Source organism: Choloepus didactylus, chromosome 2 (assembly GCF_015220235.1).
Source record: "Choloepus didactylus isolate mChoDid1 chromosome 2, mChoDid1.pri, whole genome shotgun sequence".
NCBI classification, from domain to species: domain Eukaryota; kingdom Metazoa; phylum Chordata; class Mammalia; order Pilosa; family Megalonychidae; genus Choloepus; species Choloepus didactylus.
In genome coordinates this window covers 84,045,764-84,072,129 of record NC_051308.1, presented here as the reverse complement: position 1 = coordinate 84,072,129, position 26,366 = coordinate 84,045,764, and the positions used below count along the sequence as shown (strand labels likewise).

The 26,366-nt window shown below is 38.3% G+C and overlaps 1 protein-coding gene and 1 pseudogene across 1 annotated transcript in view; both read left to right on the top strand.

Moving 5' to 3' along the window:
• Positions 1–26,366, top strand: part of AXDND1 (axonemal dynein light chain domain containing 1) — a 214,574-nt gene that overhangs the window by 165,650 nt on the left and 22,558 nt on the right. The window contains exon 20 of the mRNA XM_037825258.1: positions 20,790–20,900. Coding sequence (XP_037681186.1) covers positions 20,790–20,900 — 111 coding nt within the window. The remainder of the gene's footprint in view (positions 1–20,789; positions 20,901–26,366) is intronic.
• Positions 22,992–23,522, top strand: LOC119526286 (annotated as a pseudogene).

The following is a 26,366-nucleotide window of genomic DNA, read 5'->3' as shown; positions in this document are numbered from 1 at the left end:
CATCTCCACACTCCCCTCCTCGCACAGTTCCTCCTTCCCAGCTCTGGGACAACTGGCGGGGCTCTGGGCTGTGGGCACAGCCCCGGGCAGGAGTTTATCCAGCCCTCCCGGGAGCGAGCTGCTAGCCTTGGGGTTTCTTTCGGCTTCCAGCTCTCCCCTCCATTCCCCCAGCCCCAGGGATATCTGCAGCAGGCTGTCTTCCAGGCTAGACACCGAGAGGTCAGCCCAGTCCCCTCTTGCTGTGTTTTACTGCGTGGTTCCCACAATCGCAGCTGCAGCTGCTCCTGGGTTTTTCCCTTTTTTTTTTTTATTCAAAGAGCCCGTCGGTCTCCAAACGCCAAACCCTGGCTTCCCCAGATCACCGCGTGGCTGCGGGACTTCCAGCCAGCTTACCCACTCGTTTCAGAATGCAGACTCCCAGTTTCACTAAGTATACCCCTGGGAACTAGCAGATCTCGTCCAGCTGGTGCATCGCTGTAACCGGTATTCTGGGTCACTCTCTGGTCCTTATCTAGTGTTTTTCATGGAGGTGTTCCTTTGTCCTGTCTCACCTAGCCACCATCTTGGTTTCTCCCCTCAACCATTTTAAATTCTTCTGTATGTGTGGTAGATCTCACAATGTTCAACAATAAGTTGTCTTTTTTAAATTCAGTTTTATTGAGATATATTTACATACCATACAGTCATCCCCGGTGTACAATCATTTGTTCACAGCACCATTATATAGTTGTGCATTCATCACCACATTCAATTTTTGAACATTTTCATTGCCATACACAAAAAAGTATAAGTATAAAAGTTAAAGTGGGAGACTTTATTCCCCACTCAGAACCAGACCCCAGAGCCTGGGGGAAAACAGCCACACCTCCTTACACTCAGTCAAGAATTACAGGCTAACAGGAGCCACCTGCTGAGCAGAAATCCACAGTGACCTGAGGCCTCACAGGGTGTACCAATTTTCTAAGACACACCCTCAGAGAAACCGGATACTGAATATTTCTTCCTTTTGGGACCTGAGCCCATTCTGATCTGGGAAAACCTGATTGGGATAACCAAGGAAGCCATTCCTAGACAACAGAAAACTACAACCTATACTAAGAAAAATGAAGTTATGGCCCAGTCAAGGGAACAAACTTACACTTCAACTGTGATATAGAAATTGAAACAACTAATAATAAGTCAATTCAAAAAGTTTAGGGAAGATACGGTGAAAGAGCTAAACTATATAATTAAAACATAAAATGTACGTAAAGTAGAAATTGAAAGTTTGAAAAACCAACTGGCAGAATCTATGGAAATGAAAGGCACAACACAAGAGATGAAAGACACAATGGAGACATACAACAGCAGATCTCAAGAGGCAGAAGAAAACATTCAGGAACTGAAGAACAAGGCACCTGAAAGCCTACACACAAAAGACGGAGAAAAGAATGGAAAAATACAAGCAACGTCTCCAGGAACTTAAAGACAAAATGAAACAGAAGAATTTATGTGTCATTGGTGTCCCAGAAGGAGAAGAGAAGGGAAAAGGGGCAGAAGCAGCAATAGAGGAAATAATGAATGAAAATTTCCCATCTCTTATGAAAGACATAAAATTATGGATCCAAGAAGCTCAGCATACCCCAAACAGAATAGATCTGAATAGGCCTATGCCAAGACACTTAATAATCAGATTATCAAACATCAAAAACAGAGAATCCTGAAAGCAGCGAGAGAAAAGTTATCTATCACATACAAAGGAAGCTTGATAAGACTATGTGTGGACTTCTCAATAGAAACCATGGAGTCAAGAAGGAAGTGGAGTGATACATTTAAGATACTGAAAGAGAAAAACCACCAACCAAGAATCCTGTATCTGGCAAAACTATCCTTCAGATGTGAGGGAGAGCTTAAAATATTCTCTGACAAACAGACAATGACAGAATTTGTGAACAAGATACCTGCTCTACAGGAAACCCTAAAGGAAGCACTGCAGACAGAAAGGAAAAGACAAGAGTGAGAGGTTTGGAAAACAATTTTGGAAGATGGTATCACAGCAATGTAAGTACGCTGAACAAAGATGACTGTGAATATGGTTGAAAGAGGAAGGCTGGGACCATGTGGGACACCAGAACAAAAGATGAAGGATAAAGACTGGGACTGTGTAACTCAGGGAAACCTAGGGTGCTCAATGATTGTAATAAAAGGTACAAATATGTTTTTACATGAGGTAGAACAAATGAATGTCAACATTGCAAGGTGTTAAAAATAGGGTAGGATTGGGGGGAAAATACAATCAATGCAAATAGAGGCTAGAATTAACAGAAACATTGTATTATGCTTGCTTTAATGTAACAGAGGCAATATACCAATGCTAAATGCATAGGGGGGTGGGGAATAGGGGAAGGGTATGGGACTGCTGGCATTGGTGATGTCATCTGACTCTTTATTCTACTTTAGGTTAATTCTATCTCTCCTTTTGTTGCTTTCTAGCTATCAAGTTTTGTTTTTTTAATATCTTTTTCTCTCTTTCTCTTTCCTTTTTCTTTTGCCTCTCTGCCTTCTTTGACTCTTCCTCTGTCTTTGTGGAAGCAATGGAGATGTCCTTATATAGAGAGTGGTGATGGTGCTCAATACATAAATACATAAGTATATGGGGAACCAACGATTGTTCACTTAGGATGGAATGTATAGTGTGTGAACAAAACCATCTTAAAAGAAATGGGTTGATGAAGAAACCTTGAGGGCACTATATTGAGTGAAATAAGACAGATATATAAAGGCAAATATTGCAGTGTCTCACTGATATGAACTAATTATAATATGTAAACTCATAGACATGAAATAAAAGTTACCAGAATATGGAAATGAGGCTAAAGAATGGGGAGCAGTTGCTTATTATGAGCAGAATGTTCAACTAGGGTGAACTTAAATGTTTGGAAATGGACAGGGGTGATGGTAGCATGTTATGAGAATAACTAACAGTGCTGAAAGGTGTGTGAAGGTGGTGGAAAGGGTAAGCTCAGAGTCACATATGTCACCAGAAGGAAAGTTGGAGGTTAAAAGATGGGAATGTATAAAACAGTGAATCTTGTGGTGGACAATGTCTGTGATTAACTATACAAATACTAGAAATCTCTCTCATGAACTAGAACAAATGTATGTCACTATAACTAGAAGTTAATAATAGAGGCATACACGGAAAAATATGTACCTATTGCAAACTATATACAACAGTTAGTAGTATTTTAACATTCTTTCATCAACAATAACAAATGTACTATACCAAAACTATGAATCAATAATGGAGGGGGGCATGGTTAGGGGTATGGGAGGATCTGAGTTTCCTTTTTTTTTGTTTTTATTTCTTTTCTGGAGTAGCGAAAATGTTCTAAAAATTGAAAGAAAAAATGTGTTGATGGATGCACAGCTGTATGGTGGTGCAGTGGGCAACTGATTGTACACTTTGGATCTTTGGATATTTGTATGGTATCTGAACAATCTGAATAAAAAAAAAAATTAAAGTGGAAAGTAACACCCAATACATCCTGTGCTGGTTTGAATGTATTATTTCCCCCCAAACACCATTATCCTTGATGTAATCTTGTGTGGACAGACGTATCGGTGTTGATTCGATGGTAATTCTTTGAGTGTTTCTGTGGAGATGTGCCCCACCCAACTGTGGGTGATGAATCTGATTGGATAATTTCCATGGAGGTGTTACCCCACCCATTCAGGGTGGGTCTAAATTAAATCACTGGAGCCATATAAATGAGCTGACAAACAGAAGGAACTCAGTGCAGCTGTGAGTGACATTTTGAAGTGCAGCTGAGAGTGACATTTTGAAGAGGAGCTACAGCCAAGAGGGACACTTGAAGAGTGCACAGAAGCTGAGAGAGTAGCTGCAAATGAGAGACAGTTTGAAGATGGCCATTGAAAGCAGATTCTTGCTCCAGAGAAACTAAGAGAGGACAAACACCCCAAGAGCAACTAAGAATGACATTTTTTAGGAACTGCAGCCTAGAGAGGAACGTCCTGGGAAAAAGCCATTTTGAAACCAGAACTTTGGAGCAGATGCCAGCCACGTGCCTTCCCAGCTAACAGAGGTTTTCTGGACACCATTGGCCATCCTCCAGTGAAGGTACCCAATTGCTGATGTGTTACCTTGGACACTTCACGGCCTTAAGACTGTAACTGTGTAACCAAATAAACCCCCTTTTATAAACGCCAATCCATCTCTGGTGTTTTGCATTCTGGCAGCATTAGCAAACTAGAATACATCCCATCCCCCGTCCCTCCCTATTATTCATTTACTTTTTGTCCTTATTATTCTGTTCACCTGTCCATACACTATATAAAGGGAGTGGGAGCCACAAAGTTTTCATAATCACACGGTCACACAGTGTAAGCTATACAGTTATGCAATCATCTTCAAGAGTAAAGGCTACTGGGTTGCTGTTCAACAGTTTCAGGTATTTTCTTCTAGCTATTCCAATACACTGAAAACTAAAAAGGGATATCTATATAATGTATAAGAATAACCTCCAGAATGACCTCTCAACTCTACTTGAGCTCTCTCAGCCACTGAAACTTTATTTTGTTTCATTTTCCTTCCCCCTTTTGGTCCAAGAAGGCCTTTTCAATCCCACAATGCCAGGGCCAAGCTCATCACCACAAGTCATGTCCCACATTGCCAGGGAGTTCCACACCCCTGGGAGTCATGTCTCACATAGTGGGGAAGGCAGTGAGTTTACCTGCAGAGTTGGCTTAGAGAGAGAGGCCATATCTGAGCAACAAAAGAGTTTCTCTGGGGGTGACTCTTAGGCATCATTTTAAGAAAGCTTAGCCTCTTCCTTGTAGTGACAAACTTCATAAGGGCAAGCCACAAGATCGAGGGCTCAGCCTTCTAATTTGGTAGCCTCCAATGCTTGTGAGAATATCACTGATTCCCCAGGTGGGGAAATTTGATATTTCCACATTTTCCCACAGTCCCTCAAGGGGGCTTTGCAAATACAACTTCATTCTCTGACAGAATGTTCTGGGATGTATTGGGGCTCACACTAAACTGCACAAACCAACCAGACTTCATTCCCCAATCAATGCTCCATGTAATTATCTTGTTTGAATAAACTGACCATACAAGTCAAATTATATAATGTGTTACAGAAAACTGTAGTTCTTGTACCTAATAAATATCTCTTTCTTTGGTCCCACACAGAAGCTGAAGCTTCAGAAACATTGTCAATATCATTCTTTACCCTTCAATCTGATTTACCTTAGTCCTAACCAAGTCCGTTTCATTCATATCTCTAACTGAAGTCTGATCTCTTTTTTCAGACTCTTTAATATTTGCTGTATGTGGTAATTCTGACATTCATAGCTGCCAGACTCCAGCTCTGGCTCATAGTCTCAGGTGTTCCAGGGACTGACCAGGTTATACACAAAGAGCTCAGCATCTCAGAGTTTAGAAATAACCATAACAGCTCAAGACTATCTGTAAGTGCTGTAAGAGTTTACAATCTAGGAACCTTTATAGTAAGCTTTCTCCTGATAACCTATGCTCTCAGACTCAGTTCATAGAGTTTGCACATTATAGTTAGTCCATATTAGTGAAGCATTATAATATTTTTCTTTTCATTTCTAGTTTATTTCACTCAACATGCTGTCCCATTGTCCATTCACCTTACAACTTCACTCCTTCTTGTAGCAGTTCAATATTCCATTCACAGATCGCCATTCCATTCATCAGTTGATGTACCCTTAGTTCACCTCCATCCATTGCCAATCGTGAATACTGACACCATAAACCCCACTGTGCAAAAGTCCCTTCATGTCACTCTTTTGAGTTCCTTCAAGTATATACCCAGTAAACAAGTTGCAGGACCATATGGCAACCCCATGCTTAGCTTCCTATGGAACCACCGCACTGCCCTCCAGATGGGCTGCACCATTCTACTTCCCCACCAATGGTGATTATGTATATTCCTTTCTCCACATTTTCTCCAGCACTTGTATCCCTCTGTTTGTTTTTTAGATGGTTTTGTTCACACACCATACATTCCATCCCAAGTAAACAATCATTAGTTCCCTGTATAATCACATAGTTATGTATTCACCAATGCTATCTATATAAGGACATTTCCATTTCTTCCACAAAGAGAAGAAGCGGTTAAAAAAGGAAAAAGGAAAAAAGAGAAAGAAAGAAAAAAAGTGACAACTAAAAAGCAACAAAAGAAAAAAATGAAATTAAAATAAAATACAATAAAAGTCAGACAACAACACCAACAAGAATCTCCATACCCTTCCCTTATATTCCCCTTTTGTAGACACTTAGCTTTGATATATTAAGTTTGTTACAATTAGTGGAAGCATATTATAATGTTACTGTTAACTATAAACTCTAGTTTGCATTGATTTTTTCTTCTATACCACCCATTTTTTAACGCCTTGCAAAGTTGACATTCATTTGTTCTCCCTCATGTAAAAACATATTTGTACATTTAATCACACTCATTGACCACTCTAGGTTTCACTAAGTTATACAGTCCCAGTCTTTATCTTCTATCTGTCCCCCTGTCATCCTTCACCCCTAACCTTCCTCCCTCCACCTTACTCATGGTTGTCTTTGTTCAGTGTACTTACAATATTGTGTTACTGTCACTCAATATTGTGCTCCTAACCTCTCTCTCCTGTCTTTTCCTATCTGCCTGTACTGTTCCCTTTAGTATTTCCTGTAGAGCAAGTATCTTATTCACAAAATCTCTCAGTGTCTGTTTGTCTGAGAATATTTAAAACTCTCCCTCATTTTTTTTAAATTCATTTTATTGAGATGTATTCACATACCATGCAGTCATACAAAACAAAGCGTACATTCGATTGTTCACAGTACCATTACATAGTTGTGCATTCATCACCAGAATCAATCCCTGACACCTTCATTACCACACACACAAAAGTAACAAGAGTAATAATTAAAGTGAAAAAGAGCAATTAAAGTAAAAAAAGAATATTGGGTGCCTTTGTTTGTTTGTTTTCCTTCCCCCATTTTCTACTCATCCATCCATAAACTAGACAAAGGAGAGTGTGGCCCATATGGCTTTTCCAATCACATTGTCACCCCTCATGAGCTACATTTTTATACAATTGTCTTAAGATTCATGAGTTCTGGGTTGTAGTTTGATAGTTTCAGGTATTTACTGCTAGCTACTCCAATTCACTAGAACCTAAAAAGGGTTGTCAATATTGTGCATAAGAGTGCCCAGCAGAGTGACCTCTCAGCTCCTTTTGGAATCTCTCTGCCATTGTAGCTTATTTCATTTCCTTTTGCATCCCACTTTGGGTCAAGAAGATGTTCTCCATTCCACAATGCCAGGTCTAGATTGCTCCCTGGGAGTCATATTCCACGTTGCCAGGGAGATTCACTCTCCTGGGTGTCTGATCTCCCTCATTTTTGAAGGACATTTTTGCCGGATATAGAATTCTTGGTTGGCAGTTTTTCTCTTTCAGTATCTTAAATATATCATACCACTGCCTTCTTGCCTCCATGGTTTCTACTGAGAAATCTGTACATAGTCTTATTGAGCTTCCTTTTTATGTAATGGGTCATTTCTCTCTTGCTGCTTTCAGAATTCTCTCTTTGTCTTTTACATTTGATAATCTGATTATTAAGTGTCTTGGTGTAGATCTGTTTGGTTCTATTCTGTTTGGGACATGCTGTGCTTCTTGGATCTGTAATTTTATGTCTTTCATAATAGATGGGAAATTTTCATTGATTATTTCCTCTATTATTGCTTCTGCCACCTTTCCCTTCTCTTCTCCTTCTGGGACACCTATAACATGTACATTCAGGCACTTTATGTTGTCATTCACTTCCCTAAGATGCTGCTCATATTTTTCCATTCTTTTCCCTATCTGTTATTTTGTGTGTAGGATTTCAGATGTCTTGGCCTCCAGCTCATGAATCTTTTCTTCTGCCTCTTTAAATCTGCTGTTCTATGTCTCCATTGAGTTTTTTTAATCTCTTGTATTGTGCCTTTCATGCCCATAAGTTCTGCCAATTGTTTTTTCATACTTTTGATTTCTTTCTTATTTTCACCCAGTGACTTTTTATATCCTTCATCTCTTTTGTCATATCTTCCCTTAACTTGTTGATTTGATTTTTGAATTGATTTAGCATATTTGTTTGAAGATCTTTAATTAGATTTTTCAATTCCTGTATCTCAGTTGAAGTGTAAGTTTGTTCCTTTGTCTGGGCCATATCTTTGTTTTTCCTAAGGTGACTCAAAATCTTTTGTTGTCTAGGCATGTTTTCCGTGATTACCCCAGTTAGATTTTCCCAGACTGTATGGGCCTAGGTCTCAGGAGGAAGGTGTATTCAGTATCAGGTTTCTTTAAGGGTGTGTCCTAAAAGATTGACAGACTTTTCTGTGAGGCTTCTAGACTCAGTGCTTTTCTTATCCTTCCCATCAGGTGGTGCCCATCATCCTGCAGCTCCCCACCAATGCAAACAGGCACGGTCCCCTTAATTCACAGTGGACCCAGTCCTGGTCTGGGCCAAGGGTGCCAGAAGCCAAGCTTAAGTTGTTTCTTGTTGGTTGGTTTGTTTTCCCCCAGGCCCTAGGGTCTGAGTTCCGTGAGGAAGGGCTGCCTCTTGAGCTGGGCCCTGCCCCCCTTTTCTTAGGGAGGATACACCCCCCAGGGAGTTCTCTTCCACACTTGAATTCCTCCTTTGTCTCTCTAGCTCACTTAATTCCACCCTTGCCTGGGTCAGTGGCTGACAATTGGAAGTAACTGAGGCTGTCTTTAATGAGCTGCTTATAATGAGAGAAAAAAAGGAAAAAGCAGAAGCACCTTTTCAGAGCCAGTCTCCTGCCTCTCAGTTTTGCTATTGATCAGAGTTTGTACCCAGTTCTCTGTGCCCCTTTTCTTTGGGAGACAGCCACTTTCCAGCTCTCTGAGCTCAGCCATCTCCAAAGCCTCTGTCTTTATTTAGCCATGTATTGTTTTGTTTTGTTTTTTTCTTCAGCCCTGCCTCCTCTCTGGAGGGAAGAACCTCAGATTCCTACTTGCTCAAGGCCTATCTGTGCCTGCAGTTTGCATTCAACAGTCCAAATTTGTTAAATTAAAACTGCATTTGGGGTTTGGTTGAGCTATATTCCCTTTCTCCCTGCAGGAACTGCTTCTTTCTCCCACAGTGACGTTTTGCATTTCAGCCTGCCATGTCAGGGGGAGAGGTGCCAACTCTGCATTTTTAACTTACAGTTTTTATGCTGCGATCTCAGTGATTCCACCCATTCCTGACTGGTGTACAATGTGTGAACAGTCACAGATGTCACACAACAGTTGTCCCAGACTATTTACTAGTTGTTCCTGGCTATTTACTAGTTGCTTTAGAAGACTAACTAAATTCCACACCTCACTATGCCACCATCTTGCCCCATCTCCTCAACAATAAGTTTTTAAATCTCTAGGAGATGGAGACTTTTCTAGGAAAATATAAGTAACATTAACTCTAGAAGGGGAAAATTGGAGGTGACCAGTTATCAGAGAAAAAAAGATGCAGTTTTTAAAAATTCAGTTTTATTGAGATATATTCACATACCATATAGTCATCCATGGTATATGATCAGCTGTTCAAAGTATCATCACAGTTGTGCATTCATCACCCCAATCTATTTTTTTTTTAATTTTTATTGGGATTGTTCACATACCATACAATTATCCAAAGATCCAAAGTGTACAGTCAGTTGCCCCTGGTACCCTCATACAGCTGTGCATCCATCACCGCACTTAATTTTTGTTCAATTTTTAGAACCTTTTCATTACTCCAGACAAGAAATAAAGTGAAAGATGTAAAAAGAAAAAAAAAGAGGAAACTCTAATGTTCCCATATCCCTAACCAACCCCCCTCAATTGTTGATTCATAGTGTTGGTATAGTACGTTTGTTACGTACTGGCTTATTTCACTCAGTATATTGCCCTTGAGGTTTTGTCATCAACCCGTTTTTTTTTTTAAGATGGAAGAATGTTGAAATACTACTAACTCTAGTATATAGTTTGCAATAGGTATATATTTCTTCCCTATATGCCCCTCTATTATTTACTTCTAGTTGTATTGTCATACATTTGTTCTGGTTCATGGACGAGTTTTCTAATATTTGTACAGTTAATCATGGACATTGCCCACCATAGGATTCAATTTTATACATTCCCATCTTTTGACCTCCAGCTTTCCTTCTGGTGACATATATGACTCTGAGCTTCCCCTTTCCACCTCATTCATGCACCGTTCAGCACTCTTAGTTATTCTCACATCTTGCTACAGATGCCTCTGTTCATTTCCAAACATTTAGTTCATCCTAGCTGAACATTCTGCTCATACTTAGCAACCACTCCCCATTCTTAAGCCTCGTCCTATATCTTGGTACCTTATATTTCATGTCTATGAGTTTAAATACTATAAGTAGTTCTTATCAGTGAGACCCTGCAATATTTGTCCTTATGTGTCTGGCTTATTTCACTCAGTATATTGCCCTTGAGGTTTTGTCATCAACCCGTTTTTTTTTTTTTTAAGATGGTTTTGTTCACATTCCATCCTAAGTAAACAATCAATGGTTCTCTGTATGGTCACATATTTATGTGTTCACCACCTTCACCACTCTCTGTATAAGAGCATCTACATTTCTTCCACAAGGCAGGAGGGAGAGTCAAAGAAGGTAGAGAGGCAAAAGAAAGAGGAAAAAAAATGACAGCTAAGAAGTAGCAAAAGGAAAAGAAACCTTAAATCAAAGTAAAGAGTCAGACAACACCACCAATGTCAAGTGTCTAACATGCCTCCCCTATCCCCCCCTCTTATCTGCATTTACCTTGGTATATCGCCTTTGTTACGTTAAAGGAAGCATAATACAATGATTCTGTTACAGTCTCCAGTTTATGTTGATTGCATCCCTCCCCCAATGCCTCCCCATTTTTAACACCTTGCAAGGTTGACGTTTGCTTGTTCTCCCTTGTAAAAGAACATATTTGTACATTTTATCACAATTGTTGAACATTCTAGATTTCACCAGGTTACACAGTCCCATTCTTTATCTTTCCTCCTTTCTTCTGGTGTCTCACATGCTCCCAGCCTTCCTCTCTGAACCATATTCATAGTTATCTTTGTTCAGTGTACTTACATTGCTGTGCTACCATCTCCCAAAATTGTGTTCCAAACCACACACTCCTGTCTTCTCCTGTCACTCTGTAGTGCTCCCTTTGGTATTTCCTGTAGGGCGGGTGTCTTGTTCACAAAGTCCCTCATTGTTTGTCAGAAAATATTTTGAGCTCTCCCTCCTATTTGAAGGGCAGCTTTGCTGGATATAGGATTCTTGGTTGGCATTTTTTCTCTTTCAGTATCTTAAATATATCACACCACTTCCTTCTTGCCTCCATGGTTTCTGTTGAGCAATCTGCACATAGTATTATTAAGCTTCCTTTGTATGTGATGGATTGCTTTTCTCTTGCTGCTTTCAGGATTCTCTCTTTGTCTTGACATTTGATAATCTGATTATTAAGTGTCTTGGCATAGGCCTATTCAGATCTATTCTGTTTGGAGTACACTGCGCTTCTTGAATCTGTAATTATATGTCTTTCATAAGAGATGGGAAGTTTTCATTGATTATTTCCTCTATTATTGCTTCTGCCCCTTTTCCCTTCTCTTCTTCTTCTGGGACACAAATGATACATACATTCTTGTACTTTGTTTCATCTTTCAGTTCCCGGAGACATTGCTAATATTTTTTCATTCTTTTCTCCATCTGCTCCTTTATGTGTAGGCTTTCAGTTGTTTTGTTCTCCAGTTCTTGAGTGTTTTCTTCTGCCTCTTGATATCTGCTGTTGTGTGTTTCCATTGTGTCTTTCATCTCTTGTGTTGTGCCTTTCATTTCCATAGATTCTACTACTTGTTTTTTTGAACTTTTGATTTCTGCCTTATGTATGCCCAGTGTTTTCTTTACAGCTTCGATAGATATCTTTTGTGAAATCTTCTCTAAACTTTTTGAATTGATTTAGCATTAGTTTAAATTCCTATATCTCAGTTGAAGTGTACATTTGTTCCTTTGACTGGGCCATAGCTTCGTTTTTCTTAGTGTAGGTTGTAGTTTTCTGTTGTCTAGGCATCTGGCCTCCTAGGCCACCCCAATCCGTTTCCCAGACGAGAACAGGCTCAGGTCACAGAAGGAGGAAATATTCAGTATCTGGTTTCCCTGTTGGTTTTTCTTAGAGGATTGATACACCTGTGATTTTCTGCCCCGCAGTGCACCTGTCAGCCTGTCACCGCCTGTGTAAGAGGGTGTGGCCTGTGGCTCTCCTCTCCCAGGCTTTGGGGTCTGGTTCTGGAAAGGTGTGCAGTAGAGCTGGGCCCCTCCCTTTCCTCTTGGGAAGCTATGCCCCCTCCAGAGAGGTCAGCTGCATATCAGTAAGTTCTTTGTTTCTCTGACTCTGCTGATCAAAGTGTTTTGATTTTAAAATGGCTGAGGCTATCTTTACTGCAAAGCACTGAGGGCTGAAAATGGCTGAGGTTTTCTCCACAGAGAGAGAAAGGGACAGAAAAGCTCCCAGGTTCACCCATCAGTCAGAGATAGCACCTGATCCTCTGGGCTCCCCGTCCTGAGACAGATATATCCCCCGACTCTCCCGAGGTCAGTTGTCACCAAAAGCCTCTGTCTGCTTGTTGAGGATTCACTGTCTGTATTGAGCAGTTAACATTAAAACCCCAGTTGGAGCTGGGCTGAGAGAGTGCTGCCCATGAAGGAGGGGCCCTTGGCTGTCAGTGTGGGTCTGCACTTTTACTTACAGATTTTATGCTGCGATCTAGGGCGTTCCTCCCAATTCAGATTGGTGGATGATGAGTGGACAGTCACGTTTGTCTCCCTGCAGTTATTCCAGGTTATTTACTAGTGTTTTGGTCATTTATGAATTGTTCCAGGGGGGAACTAACAGTCTTCCACTCCTCTCTACGCCGCCATCTTAGCTCCTCCACCCCAATCTGTTTTTGAACATTTTCCTTATACCAGAAAGAATCAGGATAAGAATGAAAAATAAAAATAAAAAAGAACACCCAAATCATCCCCCCTCATTCCACCCTTTTTCATTTAGTTTTAGACCCCATTTATCTACTCATCCATCCATACACTGGATAGAGGGAGTGCAATCCACAGGTTTTTAACATTCACACCATTACCCCTTGTAATCTACATCGTTCTACAATCGTCTTCAAGAGTCAAGGCTACTGGGTTGGAGTTTGGTAGTTTCAGGTATTTACTTCTAGCTATTCCAATACATTAAAACCTCAAATGTGTTATTCTATACAGTGCATAAGAATGTTCACCAGAGTGACCTCTCAACTCCATTTGAAATCTCTCAGCCACTGAAGTTTTATTTCGTTTCATTTCACATCCCCCTTTTGGTCAAGAAGATGTTCTCAATCCCATGATGCCAGGTCTAGATTCATCCCTGGGAGTCATATCCTGCATTGCCAGGGAAATTTACACCCCTGGGAGTCAGGTCCCACATAGCAGGGAGAGCAGTGAGATCACTTGCCAAGGTGGCTTAGCTAGTGAGAGAGAGCCACATCTAAGCAACAAAGAGGCACTCAGGGGGAGACTCTTAGGCACAATTATAAGTAGATTTAGCCTCTCCTTTGCAGTAACAGATGCATTTTTTTTTAAAAAAAGAAAAGAAACTCTAAAAATTTTGCCTGGACTCCATAGACAAGTGCTTTCAGACTTTCCAGGCACAGGTAGTCCTCATGCTATATAAATGATCTAAGAGCATAGATAATATCAGAGTTTCCCTGTTTATTTCATATAGCTAGCTAAGCTCTAAAATATTCCAACACAGGGGAAATAAACCTCACAAACATAGATACTAAATCTTCTAATATACATTTCATTCCACAGAAAATTAAAAGAATAAAACATATGGACAATTAGGGTGCATGTCAAAGGAGTAAGAATATTTTACTATTTGAAAATGCATTACTATAGTTATGTTTCTCGCCTCATCTAGGAGCTGAAATAACATGTCTGTTCTTGTTTTGGTTCTGGGAAGGCCTCAGAGATTTATGTGCCTCTGAACTAAGCAGTTTCCTGGAGCTTGTAGACCTCACTCTACATCTAGAATTGTGCTTGCATTTTCTCAGACCTGCTGCAACTAGACCCTTCCACTGCCCACCCCAAGATGTGGTAGAAATCCTAATTTGGCAGTCTGGACCTGCCACAGTTGGTGGTAGGACTGACCAGCCTGCTAATGGCACATTTAGCCTTCATTTAAAAGGGGTTAGAGCTCTGTGTGTGAAAGCATGTTTCCAGGAAGGCAATTTTAGAATGAAGATTCCAGATGCTTTGAAGTGTACCTCCCCATTAAAGTTAAGACCATAGCAATATGAGGGAGCACTGTTGCGATGAGCCCTACCTGAGGGGATCTTTAACACCTATGTAAACCCGTACATACTAGGAAATTTTGTGAAAGCCTTGTGCTATGTATGGGTCATTCATTGCCTGCCCCACTCCAGGCCCTGACTGGAGGCCGATGACTTGACTATCTCTACGAGGACCTGCACTTCAGAATTTTGCCCCCAGTGTTACTGCGGTCCTCTGTTAAGCTCTTTACCACTTACTATCCCTTCGTTAGGAATGGCAGATAAATAAACCAGAGAAATGTTATTAGAGAAGACTTACACCATAAGTAAGACTATAACTGATCCCATGCTTGGACCTTTTTCCCAACCAAGTGGGTAGACTCCTTCTTTAAGCATGGGTTTGAGGCCTTTCAAGAGTACATCAAGCTAGTTTTTGGTAGGGGCTCAACAGACCCCCCCACTGCCCTGGAAGTACCCCTGTACTCTTCATAAAAAAAAAATGAGTGGTTAGTTCCACCTTCGTCAGGTAATCTTAGTTTCAAATTCATCAGCATCTTTGACTGCTACCAACCTCCCCGATCCCCTGGACAAACTCTGTGATATGTGAATCTTTGTGACATGAGATTCTGGGACTCTTATGGCTTCATCCATAACCCACAAGGTGAAGAGTGAAAGATGGTGTTCCAGAGAAGCTTTGTTCCACATCCCAGCCAATTCTAGCACTTGCAGAAGAACATCTTGTAAAACAACTGGACTGACATTTGGATGACATTAGTGATACTCTCCCGCAATTTGATATTTCTTGACCTTTCCATCAAAGGGGATTTACATGATGCTGGATGGGGTTCTGGAGTGGGAGGTCTCTGGGTAAGCATTTTTCTAGTTTGATCACTCTTACTGATGGTTCCTACCCCACTTCCCACCATAAAACCCTGGATAAATTATTTCCTTATGAATGAGTGGTGATTATTGTTCCTGAAAACCACTGAGGCAGTCCAGTAGCTAATGACCTTATTTACCTCCCACCTGACCTTGACTTGTCTTGATCTAGTCACACCTCACAAAGCTGAGCTCCAGTTAAATGCTGGAGGCCATTCATTCCAAGAACAACAGTGTTTCAGGGATCTTTGGCCCTGTGCCTATTTCTCAAGGAAGTTGGTATCAGCACATATCAAATGTTCTACTTAGGAATGAGAATTGCTTATTATCAAGACTTCACTTGAGATTTGGAGTTTCTATATCAGAGAGTCCTGGCATCCAGGGAGAGTTATACTGGGACCAATGCAGCCTAGAGAAGCTGCTGAAAACTTAGAAATTTGTCCTCCAATGAGCTAGATAGATGTCTTATTTCAAGTGCTTTCGGTTAACCATCTCTAATGATCCAGGCACCTAGAATTGGAGTCACTGATGCCTTCATCTGATCATAATCATAATCATCATCTGAGAATAATCCAGACTATCTGGAAGGACCTATGAAATAACTGCCAGCAGGCCAAAGACTTATAAAAGACACATGTTGAGCAGTGCTGAGAATATATGGGAGGAAGATGTCTCCTCTCAGTACCAAAGATAAAAATACTGTGGTGGAAATGGGAAGACTGTGACCTGGGCCCTTCAGATTGATTTCTGGCTGCAGTTGATTCTCTCTATGACATTCTGTTACCATATATACAATCTAATATTTCCCCCTTTTAATCACATTCAGATACATATTTCAGTTCTGTTAATTACACTCACAATGTTGTGCTACCATCATCACTATCCATTACCAGAACATTTCCATCAGTCTCTGCCCTGTACAATCTATCAAGGCCCTGCCATCCAACTTGGGCTGCAGGAGCCTGCTTTCTGTCATCCAAGATACCACTACCAGTTTCAGGATTTGCTCCTCCAAAAGCAGTATGACTGTGAAGAAGAACTGCGGACACACCTCCCATGGTGTCCCAGTAGTAAACTTAGAAAGTCCCAGCTTTTCCCCCTAGTTTAGGGGGAACTGTGGGTGATGGATTGTCAGTAATTCCCATGAGCATCCAATAAAAGACTATTCCTACTGCCTCCTGTTTTTCCTGCTTTTGAACCACTACAACAGGCTAAACATTTAGGACTATCCTTGCTTCTTTTTTTTTTCTTTATTAGAGAAGTTGTGGGTTTACAGAACAGTTATGCATAAAATACAGGATTCCCATATACCACCCTATTATTAACTTTCATTGAGGTGGAACATTTGTTAAAATTGACAACAGCACATTTTTATAATTGTACTATTAACTATAGTCCATGGTTTACCTTAGAATTCACTGTGTAGGATAGTTCCATGGATTTTTAAAAAATATTATTCTGTTATCATATATACAATCTAATATTCAGATTTTTAATCACATTCAGCTGTATATTTGGTGCTCTTAATTACATTCACAATGTTGTGCTACCATCATCTCTGTCCATTACCAGAACATTTCCATCATTCCAGACAGGAACTCTGAGCATTTTCCCATTCCCTATCCCCACCCTGTACCCTGGTAACCTATATTCTAGATTATGACTCTATGAGTTTGCTTATTCTAATTATTTCTAATCAGCAAGATCATACAATATTTGTCCTTTTGTGTCTGGCTTATTTCACTCAACATGATGTCTTCAAGTTTCATCCATGCTGTTCCATGTATCAGGACTTCATTCCTTTTCACAGCTGAATAATTTTCCATTGTGTGTGTGTGTGTATATATATATATATTTATATATATATATACACACACACACAATGTATTCATCCATTCATTGATTGTTGGACACATCAGTTCCTTCCATCTTTTTGCAGTTGTGAATGATGAACATCAATGTGTAAATCTGTTCAAATCCCTACTTTCAATTATTTTGGGTATATACCTAGTACTGGGAATGCTGGGTCATATGGTAGTTCTATACTTAGCTTTCTGAGGAACTGCCAAACTGCCTTCCACAGCAACTGCACCATTTTACTTTGCCATCAGCAATGAATCAGCAGTGTTCCTGCTTCTCCACGTCCTCTCCAACACTAGTTACTTTCCAATTTTTAAATAGCAGCCATTCTAAACATGTGAAACAGTATCTCTTTGTGGTTTTGATTTGCATTTGCCTGATGGCTAATAATTTTGAGCATCTTTTCATGTACTTTCTGGCCATTTGTGTATCTTATTTGGACAGATGTCTATTGAAGTCTTTTGCCCATTTAAAAAATGTTTTATTTTTGAAAATATTTTTATTATGGAGAATTTAAAACATATACAAAAGTAGGCCTGATAGTACAATGGAACTCACCTACCCTTCAACAGAGAATTAGACATCCTGTTAATCTATACTGCTGTCCACTCGCATCCTCTTGTATTATTTTGAAGAAAATCCTAGATATCATTTTATCTATAAATATCTGAGTCTGTATCTCTAAAAGTTAACTTTTAGACTCTCTGACCCTCTGAAAAAAATTATAATCACAATACTCTTATAACACTTAAAACCCCTGTTAATTATTCCTTAATATCAAATATCTAGTCTTCAGAGTTCTAGTTGTCTCATAAATGTCATAACTTTTTATGATTTATTTGCTTGAATCAATATCCAAACATGATCCACACATTGCAATTGTACTTTTTCTTTGATATGGAAGTGTCTTTTAAATTTCTTTTAGTCCACAGATTTCCTCTCCATTCTATCCCCACCCCTTGTAATTTATCTTTTTAAATTGTTTTGGTTGTTGATATTTTTTGTTTTTTGTTTGTTTTAATGCAATTTTATTGAGATATACTCACACACCGTACAAACCATCTGAAGGATACAATCAGTGGCTCACAGTTTCATCACATAGTTGTGCATACATCCCCACAATCAATTTTAGAACATTCTCATTACTCCAGAAAAGAAATAAAAAGAAAAAAAGAAACCCAAATTCTTCCTCACTCTTTATAACCCCTATTATTGACCCATAGTAAAGGTGCAGTACATTTGTTACTGTTGAAAGAATATTAAGATATTGCTGTAAACTATAGTCCATAGTTTGCAATAGGTACATTTTTCCTATATACCCATCTATTATTATCTCCTTGTAATAGTGTTGTACATTTGTTCTAGTTCATGTAACAACTTTTTCATATTTGTGCAGTTAATCACAGTCATTGTCCACCAGAAGATTCACTATGTTATACCTTACCTTGTTTTCACCTCTAGCTTTCCTTCTGGTGACATGTATGAGACTAAGCTTCCCCTTTCCACCATATTCACCCACAATTCAGCACAGTTAATTATTCTCACAATAACATGCTACTGCTACCTTGATTCATTTCTAAACATTTAAGTTCAACCTAATTAAACATTCTGCACTTGTTAAGTAACCACTCCTCATTCTATAGCCTTATTCTATATCCTGGTAACCTATACTGTATATTAAATATCTATGAGTTTATGTATTATAATTAGTTCATATCAGTGAGTTCATACAATATTTTTCCTTTTGTGTCTGACTTTATTGCACTTAACAAAATGTCCTCAAGGTTAATCCATATTGTCACATGCTTCAGAACTTCGTTCCTTCTTACTATTGAATGATATTCTATTGTATGTAAATACCACATTTTGTTTATCCATTCATCTGTTGATGGACACTTGGGTTGTTTCCATCTTTTGGCCATTGTGAATAATGCTGCTATGAACATTGGTGTGCAAATACCTGTTCATGTCTCTGCTTTCAGATCTTCTGGGTACATCCTGAGTAGCAGGATTATCGGGTCTTTAGGAAATTCTATACTTAGCTTCCTGAGGAACTGCCAAATATCCTCGAGGTGGCTGTACCATTTTACATTCCCACCAGCAGTAAATAAGTGTTCCTGTTTCTCCACATATTCTCTAACACTTATAGTTTCCTATTTGTTTAGTGGTGGCCATTCTAATAGGTGTGAGATGATATCTCATTGTGGCTTTTTTTAAATGCAATTTTATTGAGATCTATTCAAACACCATACAATCATCCAAAGTGTATGATCGGTTCACAGTATTATCATATAGCTGTGCATTCATCACCACAATCCATTTTTTGAACATTTTCATTACTCAAAAAAATAAAAATAAAAATAAAAGGGCAGCGGTGGGCAGAGGCTCACACTGGCTTACAAGAGCAAGTTGTATTCACCTCTTCCCAACTCCACATTCATTGATGTCGTGTTGGTAGCTTGAAATCAGCCATGATGGGAGCATTTATACCACAGAAATTTGCAAATGCTACAAAATCAGGGCTTTCCTCCCCACTACTCACCCATAGCTGATTGTTAAACATAGGATTGTCTCAAGCAAACCAATAGCCTTATTTAAAAATATGTATTTAATATCCTTATTTATGCATAAAGAATTTGGATTTTATTTCTAAGATTGTTTGACTCTGACATTTCATACTAATTCTGTAATTTAAAATAAGTAAAAATAAGAAGAATGTAAGGCATACTATTTCACTTTGTGATTGATTTCAGGGGTCCAAAGTGGGTCATTATTTCATCATATGGTACAGTTTTTCTTGATGATTAAAATGGCCAGGTCTCCTTCCCCAGAGAAGATAATGTTTCCTAGTTTACTCTGATTTTACTCACTAATAAGAAATAATTGATCTTTTAAACACTGAAACCAGATCTTAGCTGTTAGGAGATCTTGATAAAGTAAATATAGTTTTATTATTCACTTCAGGTGGTTGAGGAAAGGTGGATACCTTTCCTGTATCTCAGTAGATAAAGAGTGAGCACCTTTTTCAAAACAATGTTTCAAATATTTATTCATTGATTTTATTAGGATAGGGGAAGTGATATTTAGTAGTGGTTAAGAGCACAGACTGCTTAGATTAGAATCCAAGTGCTTAGCTATATATGAGACCTTGGATGGGCAAGATCTTTACTGCTCTATTCTTCAGATTCCTCACCAAAAAATTAGGATTATAATAGTCCATATGTTATTTTGAGGATCAAATGAGTTAATATCTGTGTAATGCTTATAAAAAATGGCATATAATTAAGTGGCATGGAAGTATTTTCTCTTATTGTTATTATTATGAAATCACAGATGACCTTGACAGTAGCATAGAATTATTGGGGCACACCATTTTAGACCTTAGTAAACCCAACAGTCCTTCTGCATCTGGTTTTATGGCATTTCATCACTCCTTGCCCAACTATGACCTAGCTTCCAAACCCTATCAATAAGAAAGTATATGACTTAGGTCTATATTAATAGAAAGCCACTTCTGCATAACTCTTTGAATTGAAAGGATATAAGATAAACTGAGTGAAATTATATTTAGAGGAATTACACTTAGCAGCTCCTCAAAATGAATGGTGAATGAATTAGTTGGATAATCTGATTTTTTTTTTTCTGCCAGTAATTATCTTTTATCTCTTCTCAGAGAGAATGTTTTGATTGGATCCATACATGCACTCTTCTTCTTTCTGAGATCAAAGGCACGAGAATAATGATAATGACACGAGAAGAAATAGAGCACCTATTTGGAGAGGAGGTATTTGCCATTTTTTAGTACTGGTCTTTATTCACGTTCTTTGTTAGTTCAATAGATAAGGGTTAAGCAACTTTTCCAATCATCATTCTGAAACTTCATTCATTCATTCTATCAGAAGAGGGGAAGGTGAGCATTGGTAACCCTTCTCCTTCTTAGGGGAGAGAATCATTCACCCAAACATCTTTTCTCACACTCTTACAGATAATTTTTCTTCCTGTTCCAATGAAGGAAAATACGGCTTTCAGATGGGAGCTCCCTGACACCTCCTGAGGCACATACTCAGATTCACCCACTTCTGCCCTCCTCCCCTACAGTCTCAGTCTTCCCATCCAAGATTTTTTCTTCCTTTGAGCACCTAATCCCATCCCCAGTGTCCTCTCTCTTTTGTATCTTTCACTTAATTACAATCATAACATTTTCTTCACTTAATTCTCTTTGAGAGAGTGTACCTCCAGTAAACTCTGAAGAAGCTACCATTGCTATCAAAGCCATAATGTATACAAGTATGCTCTAATGGCACATATGTCGATACTTTGGATCTGAGTGGGAAGGTTCTATCTACACATTTGTGGGATTTTTTTTTAACATTTAAACACCTAGGAAACACCATCCTTCTAAACTATATACCTATAATTAATGCTTGTTTTCTATTGCTGCCTAGATCTTTGCCAGAATTATTTTAAATTGACCACTAGACAACTTCAACATTATGAATCTTACATCATAGTATAGTTTTAGAAACTTAATGAAGTACCACAGAAGTGATCTTGGCTAATACTGGATCTAGGAAAAAATTAGAGAACTATACATAATGTTCCAGTTTGCTAAACCTGCCGGAAATGCAATATATCAAAAATGCATTGGCTTTTACAAATTAGGTCACAAATTTACAGTTCTAAGGCCATGAAAATGTCCCAGTTAAGGAATCAACAGGATGATACCTTCTCTGAAGAAAGGCTGATGGCATCTGTGATTCCTCTGTCACATGGGAAGGCACATGGCCGGAGTCTGCTGGGCCTTTCCCAGGGTTAGCTTCTGGGTTCCATTGCTTTCTCCAAATGTCTCTGGGCTTCTGTCTGAGCTTCTCTGGGTCCTTCTGCTTATTTCTCCCAGGGCATTTCTGTCTCTAAGCAGCTGGGGAGCCTCTCTTAGCTCCTTCAGGGAAAACTCTGGATTTCATCTCTTAGCTTCTCTCCTGGTGGTTTCAACAACTGTCTGCAAAATGTCTATGAGTGTTTTCTTTCTAAGCATCTCTGAGCTTTCTTCAGTTTTTTCTTCAGGCTCTATCTTTTATCCTCTCATAGAGGACACCAGTAAAAGTTGATTAAGATCCACCTTGAATGGGTGAGGTCAAATCTCCATGGAAATAATCTAATCAAAAGATCCCACCCACAATAGGTCTGCCCCCACAAGATTGGATTAAAAGAACATGGCTTTCCTGGGGTACATAATAGATTCAAACCAGCACATATAATCATAGAACAAAAGAGACTTTAAAGATTTTTCAATTCAACCAACCATCTAATCCATGAACACTAATACAATATCCACACTTGGTCATTGTGCCTAAATTTGAATATCTGGAATGACAGAGAACTAACTTTCCGAGATAGCCTGCTCATTTTTGGTGAGCATTAACAATTATTCTTTCTATCAAGCTGACTGAAGCATGCCTCCTTGTAGCTTTTTCAACCTATTTGTTGTACTTCTGTTCTAGTTTGGAAGGCTGATTCATCTTTCAAATGATAGTATTTCCAACATTTGAAAACAGCCATATTCAATTTAAGTCTATTTTTAGATATTGCATTCTTTCCCATTGATCTGTCTAGTGATCAATCATCACCATCACCACACTTTTAATTATCAACGCTTTTTGATACATTTTAATATCTGGTGTGGCCAGCCCTCCCCACATTGATTTTCCTTTTCAGGTGTTTCATCACTATTCTTACTTATAGTACAATCAACTTGTCTAGCTCTAGAAAAAATATGATTTTTTTAAAGACTTTGGTAACATTATATATATTAATTTAGAGAGAACAGACATGTTTATAATGTAGAGTAGTCTTATTCAAGAATATAGGATATTGCATGAATGTCCCTGGGCTGCCGTCCCCAGACGAGGTCCCTGACAGAGTCCCCTGACTGCCTGGGGGTTAGAGAGACTACTCCAGGTTTAAGTGACTCCTCTCCAGATGAAGGGTTAATAGAGGACTTGAGTGTAGAAGACAAAGCTATGGAGAATCTGGCAGAAGGATTGCTTTCTCACAGTTTGCCAGATCTGCAAAGATTAACACAAGCCCTCCAGGAACTCAAACAAAACCAAGTTGTATATTAGATACACTGGAACAAGAAATTTCAAAATTTAAAGAATGTCATTCTATGTTGGATATTATTGCTTTGTTCTCCAAAGCTAAACACTATCATACCAAGTTGGTGAATATAAGAAAAGAGATGCTGATGCTTCATTAAAAGACATCACAGTTAAACAACAACAACAACAAAAAAGAGCACTTAAACTTAGCAAAGAGGCAGAAAGAAGAGTTGGAAAGGGAGCAGCAACGAGAAAGGGAAATTGAAAAAGAAAAGCAGTTAACTGCCAAACCAGCTAAAAGGACATGAAAGGTTGACTGTGTTTGTGTGTTTCCTTTCCCAACCCCGGATTTTTTGAATTTAAGATGACCTAAGTGTAGACCGATGTTAAGGTAGTACCTTATACCACTGTGTTACGTTTGAAATACATTTCTCAGCATTGCTGGGTCTCTATGTCTTCATTTCAGCCATTCAACAAGCCTTTTTTCTAAGTAGCAGACATAATGTTACTTGGTTTTGATATTTACATGTATTTTTTTCAACTTTTGTTTTACTTAATCTTAAATTTCATTATTTTGATCTTGACTCATTTACAAACTGGAAAATGGTTTGATTGTTATAATAGTCTATACTCTACATGGTTAAAAATTAGTATAAAATTTTAAGCTTCTTAATAGGTGTCAATATTAAAGTTCCAGTTTCTCATTTTAGGAGTTGACTTGCCTTTCTGGTAATACAGCGTTGGTTTTTGGTAATTGCCTTTTCATTGCTTTATTACGAAGAAATGCCAACTGTTTAATTACATGTGCCAAAAGAATAGAGGTGGTATAAGCCTTTGTGAACAATGTGAAGGAAAAGTGGGTACACATGAAATAACAGCATCTTAGAGGTAGGGTAAGTGAGCAAGATGCCAGATAGATCACTAACTTTATACTCTATCTGCTTCTTGGAGTCTGAAACCACAATTCATCTTTCTTGTTTAGTTCTTACGTAGCTTCTGGGTTCAAAGTAGATTATGTCTGTCCCTAAGATTTGCCTGGGATTGTGGAGCCATCACATACTCATATATGCTTAAATATTTACAGTAGTTAGGAATGATCGTGGCACACTGAGATAAGGTAATGAACCCAGCTTTCCAACTTGAAGGTCTATTTGCTAGTTCTGTCTATCCTCTGATTTGTTGTGTGGCCTTATATGTAGCTTCTTTTGCTGTGCTTTTTAAAAGTTCCTAAAGTGCAATGATCTATACCAACTACCTACTTTATAGATAATGACAGGAATGGTAGAAAATAAGTAAATAATTTCTTCACAGAAGAAGGCAGCATGATACCTTTAGTATTTTCTAGAATTTTTCCTCCAGTATTATATGTAGCAACCTATTATGTGAGGGAAATACTATGAAGTTTCATTGTTTAAAATTCAAAGCACATTATTCACTGTTTTCATATTATTTAATATTCAACTGATCTCCAATCTCTATTACATAGGGAATATAAAAGACTTAAAAAGGTGTAAGATTAAAATATGTATCTTTTATAATCCAAATTACATTTTTGGTAAGCTGGAATTACCACCTCTATCACATATCAGGTTAATGATTGAGAAAGCATTAGATTAAAGTTGAGTGCTGAAAAAAATCCTGGTCTGTTTAAGGGTTTATGGTTTGTTTGAAAGAGCCTTTGCCATCTTTAGAATGAGTGAAAATGGCCTCACAATCCACATGACTTTGATCTTTTATTTAAGAATATAAATAATTTTTTCTTAAAAAGGCTCCGTGTTGCCTTCAAACACTTGATAAAACTGCCTATAGCAGGCTTCATTAGGGCTTGCAGGACAGTGTCCCTAAATTGCTGAATGTGCTCATTTTTAATCTGATGAAGTCTGTGCATTGTTTCTCAGGGTGGTTTGGGGACCAGCTGCAATGATGGTTTAAAATGCTGGAAGCAATGTAGTTATTTTAGGTTATTTGTTTTTCTTATTCCTTTGTTTTCTTTTGTTTGAAATGTTTTTTTAATTGTTTTTAAATTTTTTGATAAATAAATTTTAAAAATAAATAAAATGCTGGTTCCTGGACATCACTGTAAATCTACTGAACCAAATCTGTTTTTTTGTTTGCTTGCTTGTTTAAAGTTTCCTCAAGTGATACCGAAGTGCTCTAAATGTTGCGAGTCACTGGTCTAGGTCAGAGGATTCCTCACTAGGCTGCATGTCATTATCACCTGGGGAACTTTTTAAAAAACACAGATACTCTGGGACATTCTTACTCAGTAGTTATGAGTTGGAGCCCGTAATCTGTATTTTTAAAAAGACTTTCCCAGATAAATCTGATGCAAGGAACAATTGGTCTAGACTATCTAGTGATTTTTCTTTATAAGCAGTGAAATAATTTAAAAACTTCCTAGTGACTCTATGGATTAATATTATGAAATAAGAATTGAGACTGAACTCTAACAAGCAGGAAATAGATATAGAATTCTGGTTAATTAAATGAACTTTTATGATCTATTTTAAAATAAATGTTTACTGAGTGAACAGCAAGGCACACACACTTTCAAAGTTACATTATATAAACTTTGAAGACTTTTAAAAATGTCTAAACTGATACACATACTCAAAAATATGTGTATATATATACACATACATATACTATATAAAAGCATCCACTATTTTAAGGTGAATTGTAAATAAAAATACTGTTATCTTGGTAGTTAAACTTTAAAATGTTAGCTGTATTTCATTAACATAGAAACACATTACTGACCAAATCTGAATGGGAACCCTTATAATTAGTCTTATGTATTTTTGCATAAAATAGTGGATTAGTACTTAGGAGACTTTTGTTTTGGGGTTGATAAAAATTGCCTTTGTTTTGAAACTATATGACATGTACTGAACTAAAACAGTGAGAATTCATCTTGTTTTTACTTGGGAGTAATAATCAGGTAACTAAGCAGATATAGAATATAACAAAGATTGTATCTGCAGTGAGTTTTTGGGTGGATACAGTTTAAAAATATGCCAATTGTATGTCCTCGTATATTAGTATGTTTTTGAGCTTGTATAATGAAGACTGCTTTTTCACATTTAATAAAAAACAAGGGCCTCTGGAAAAAAAAAGAATATAAGATATGAAATGTCTACTTTCATGTCTTT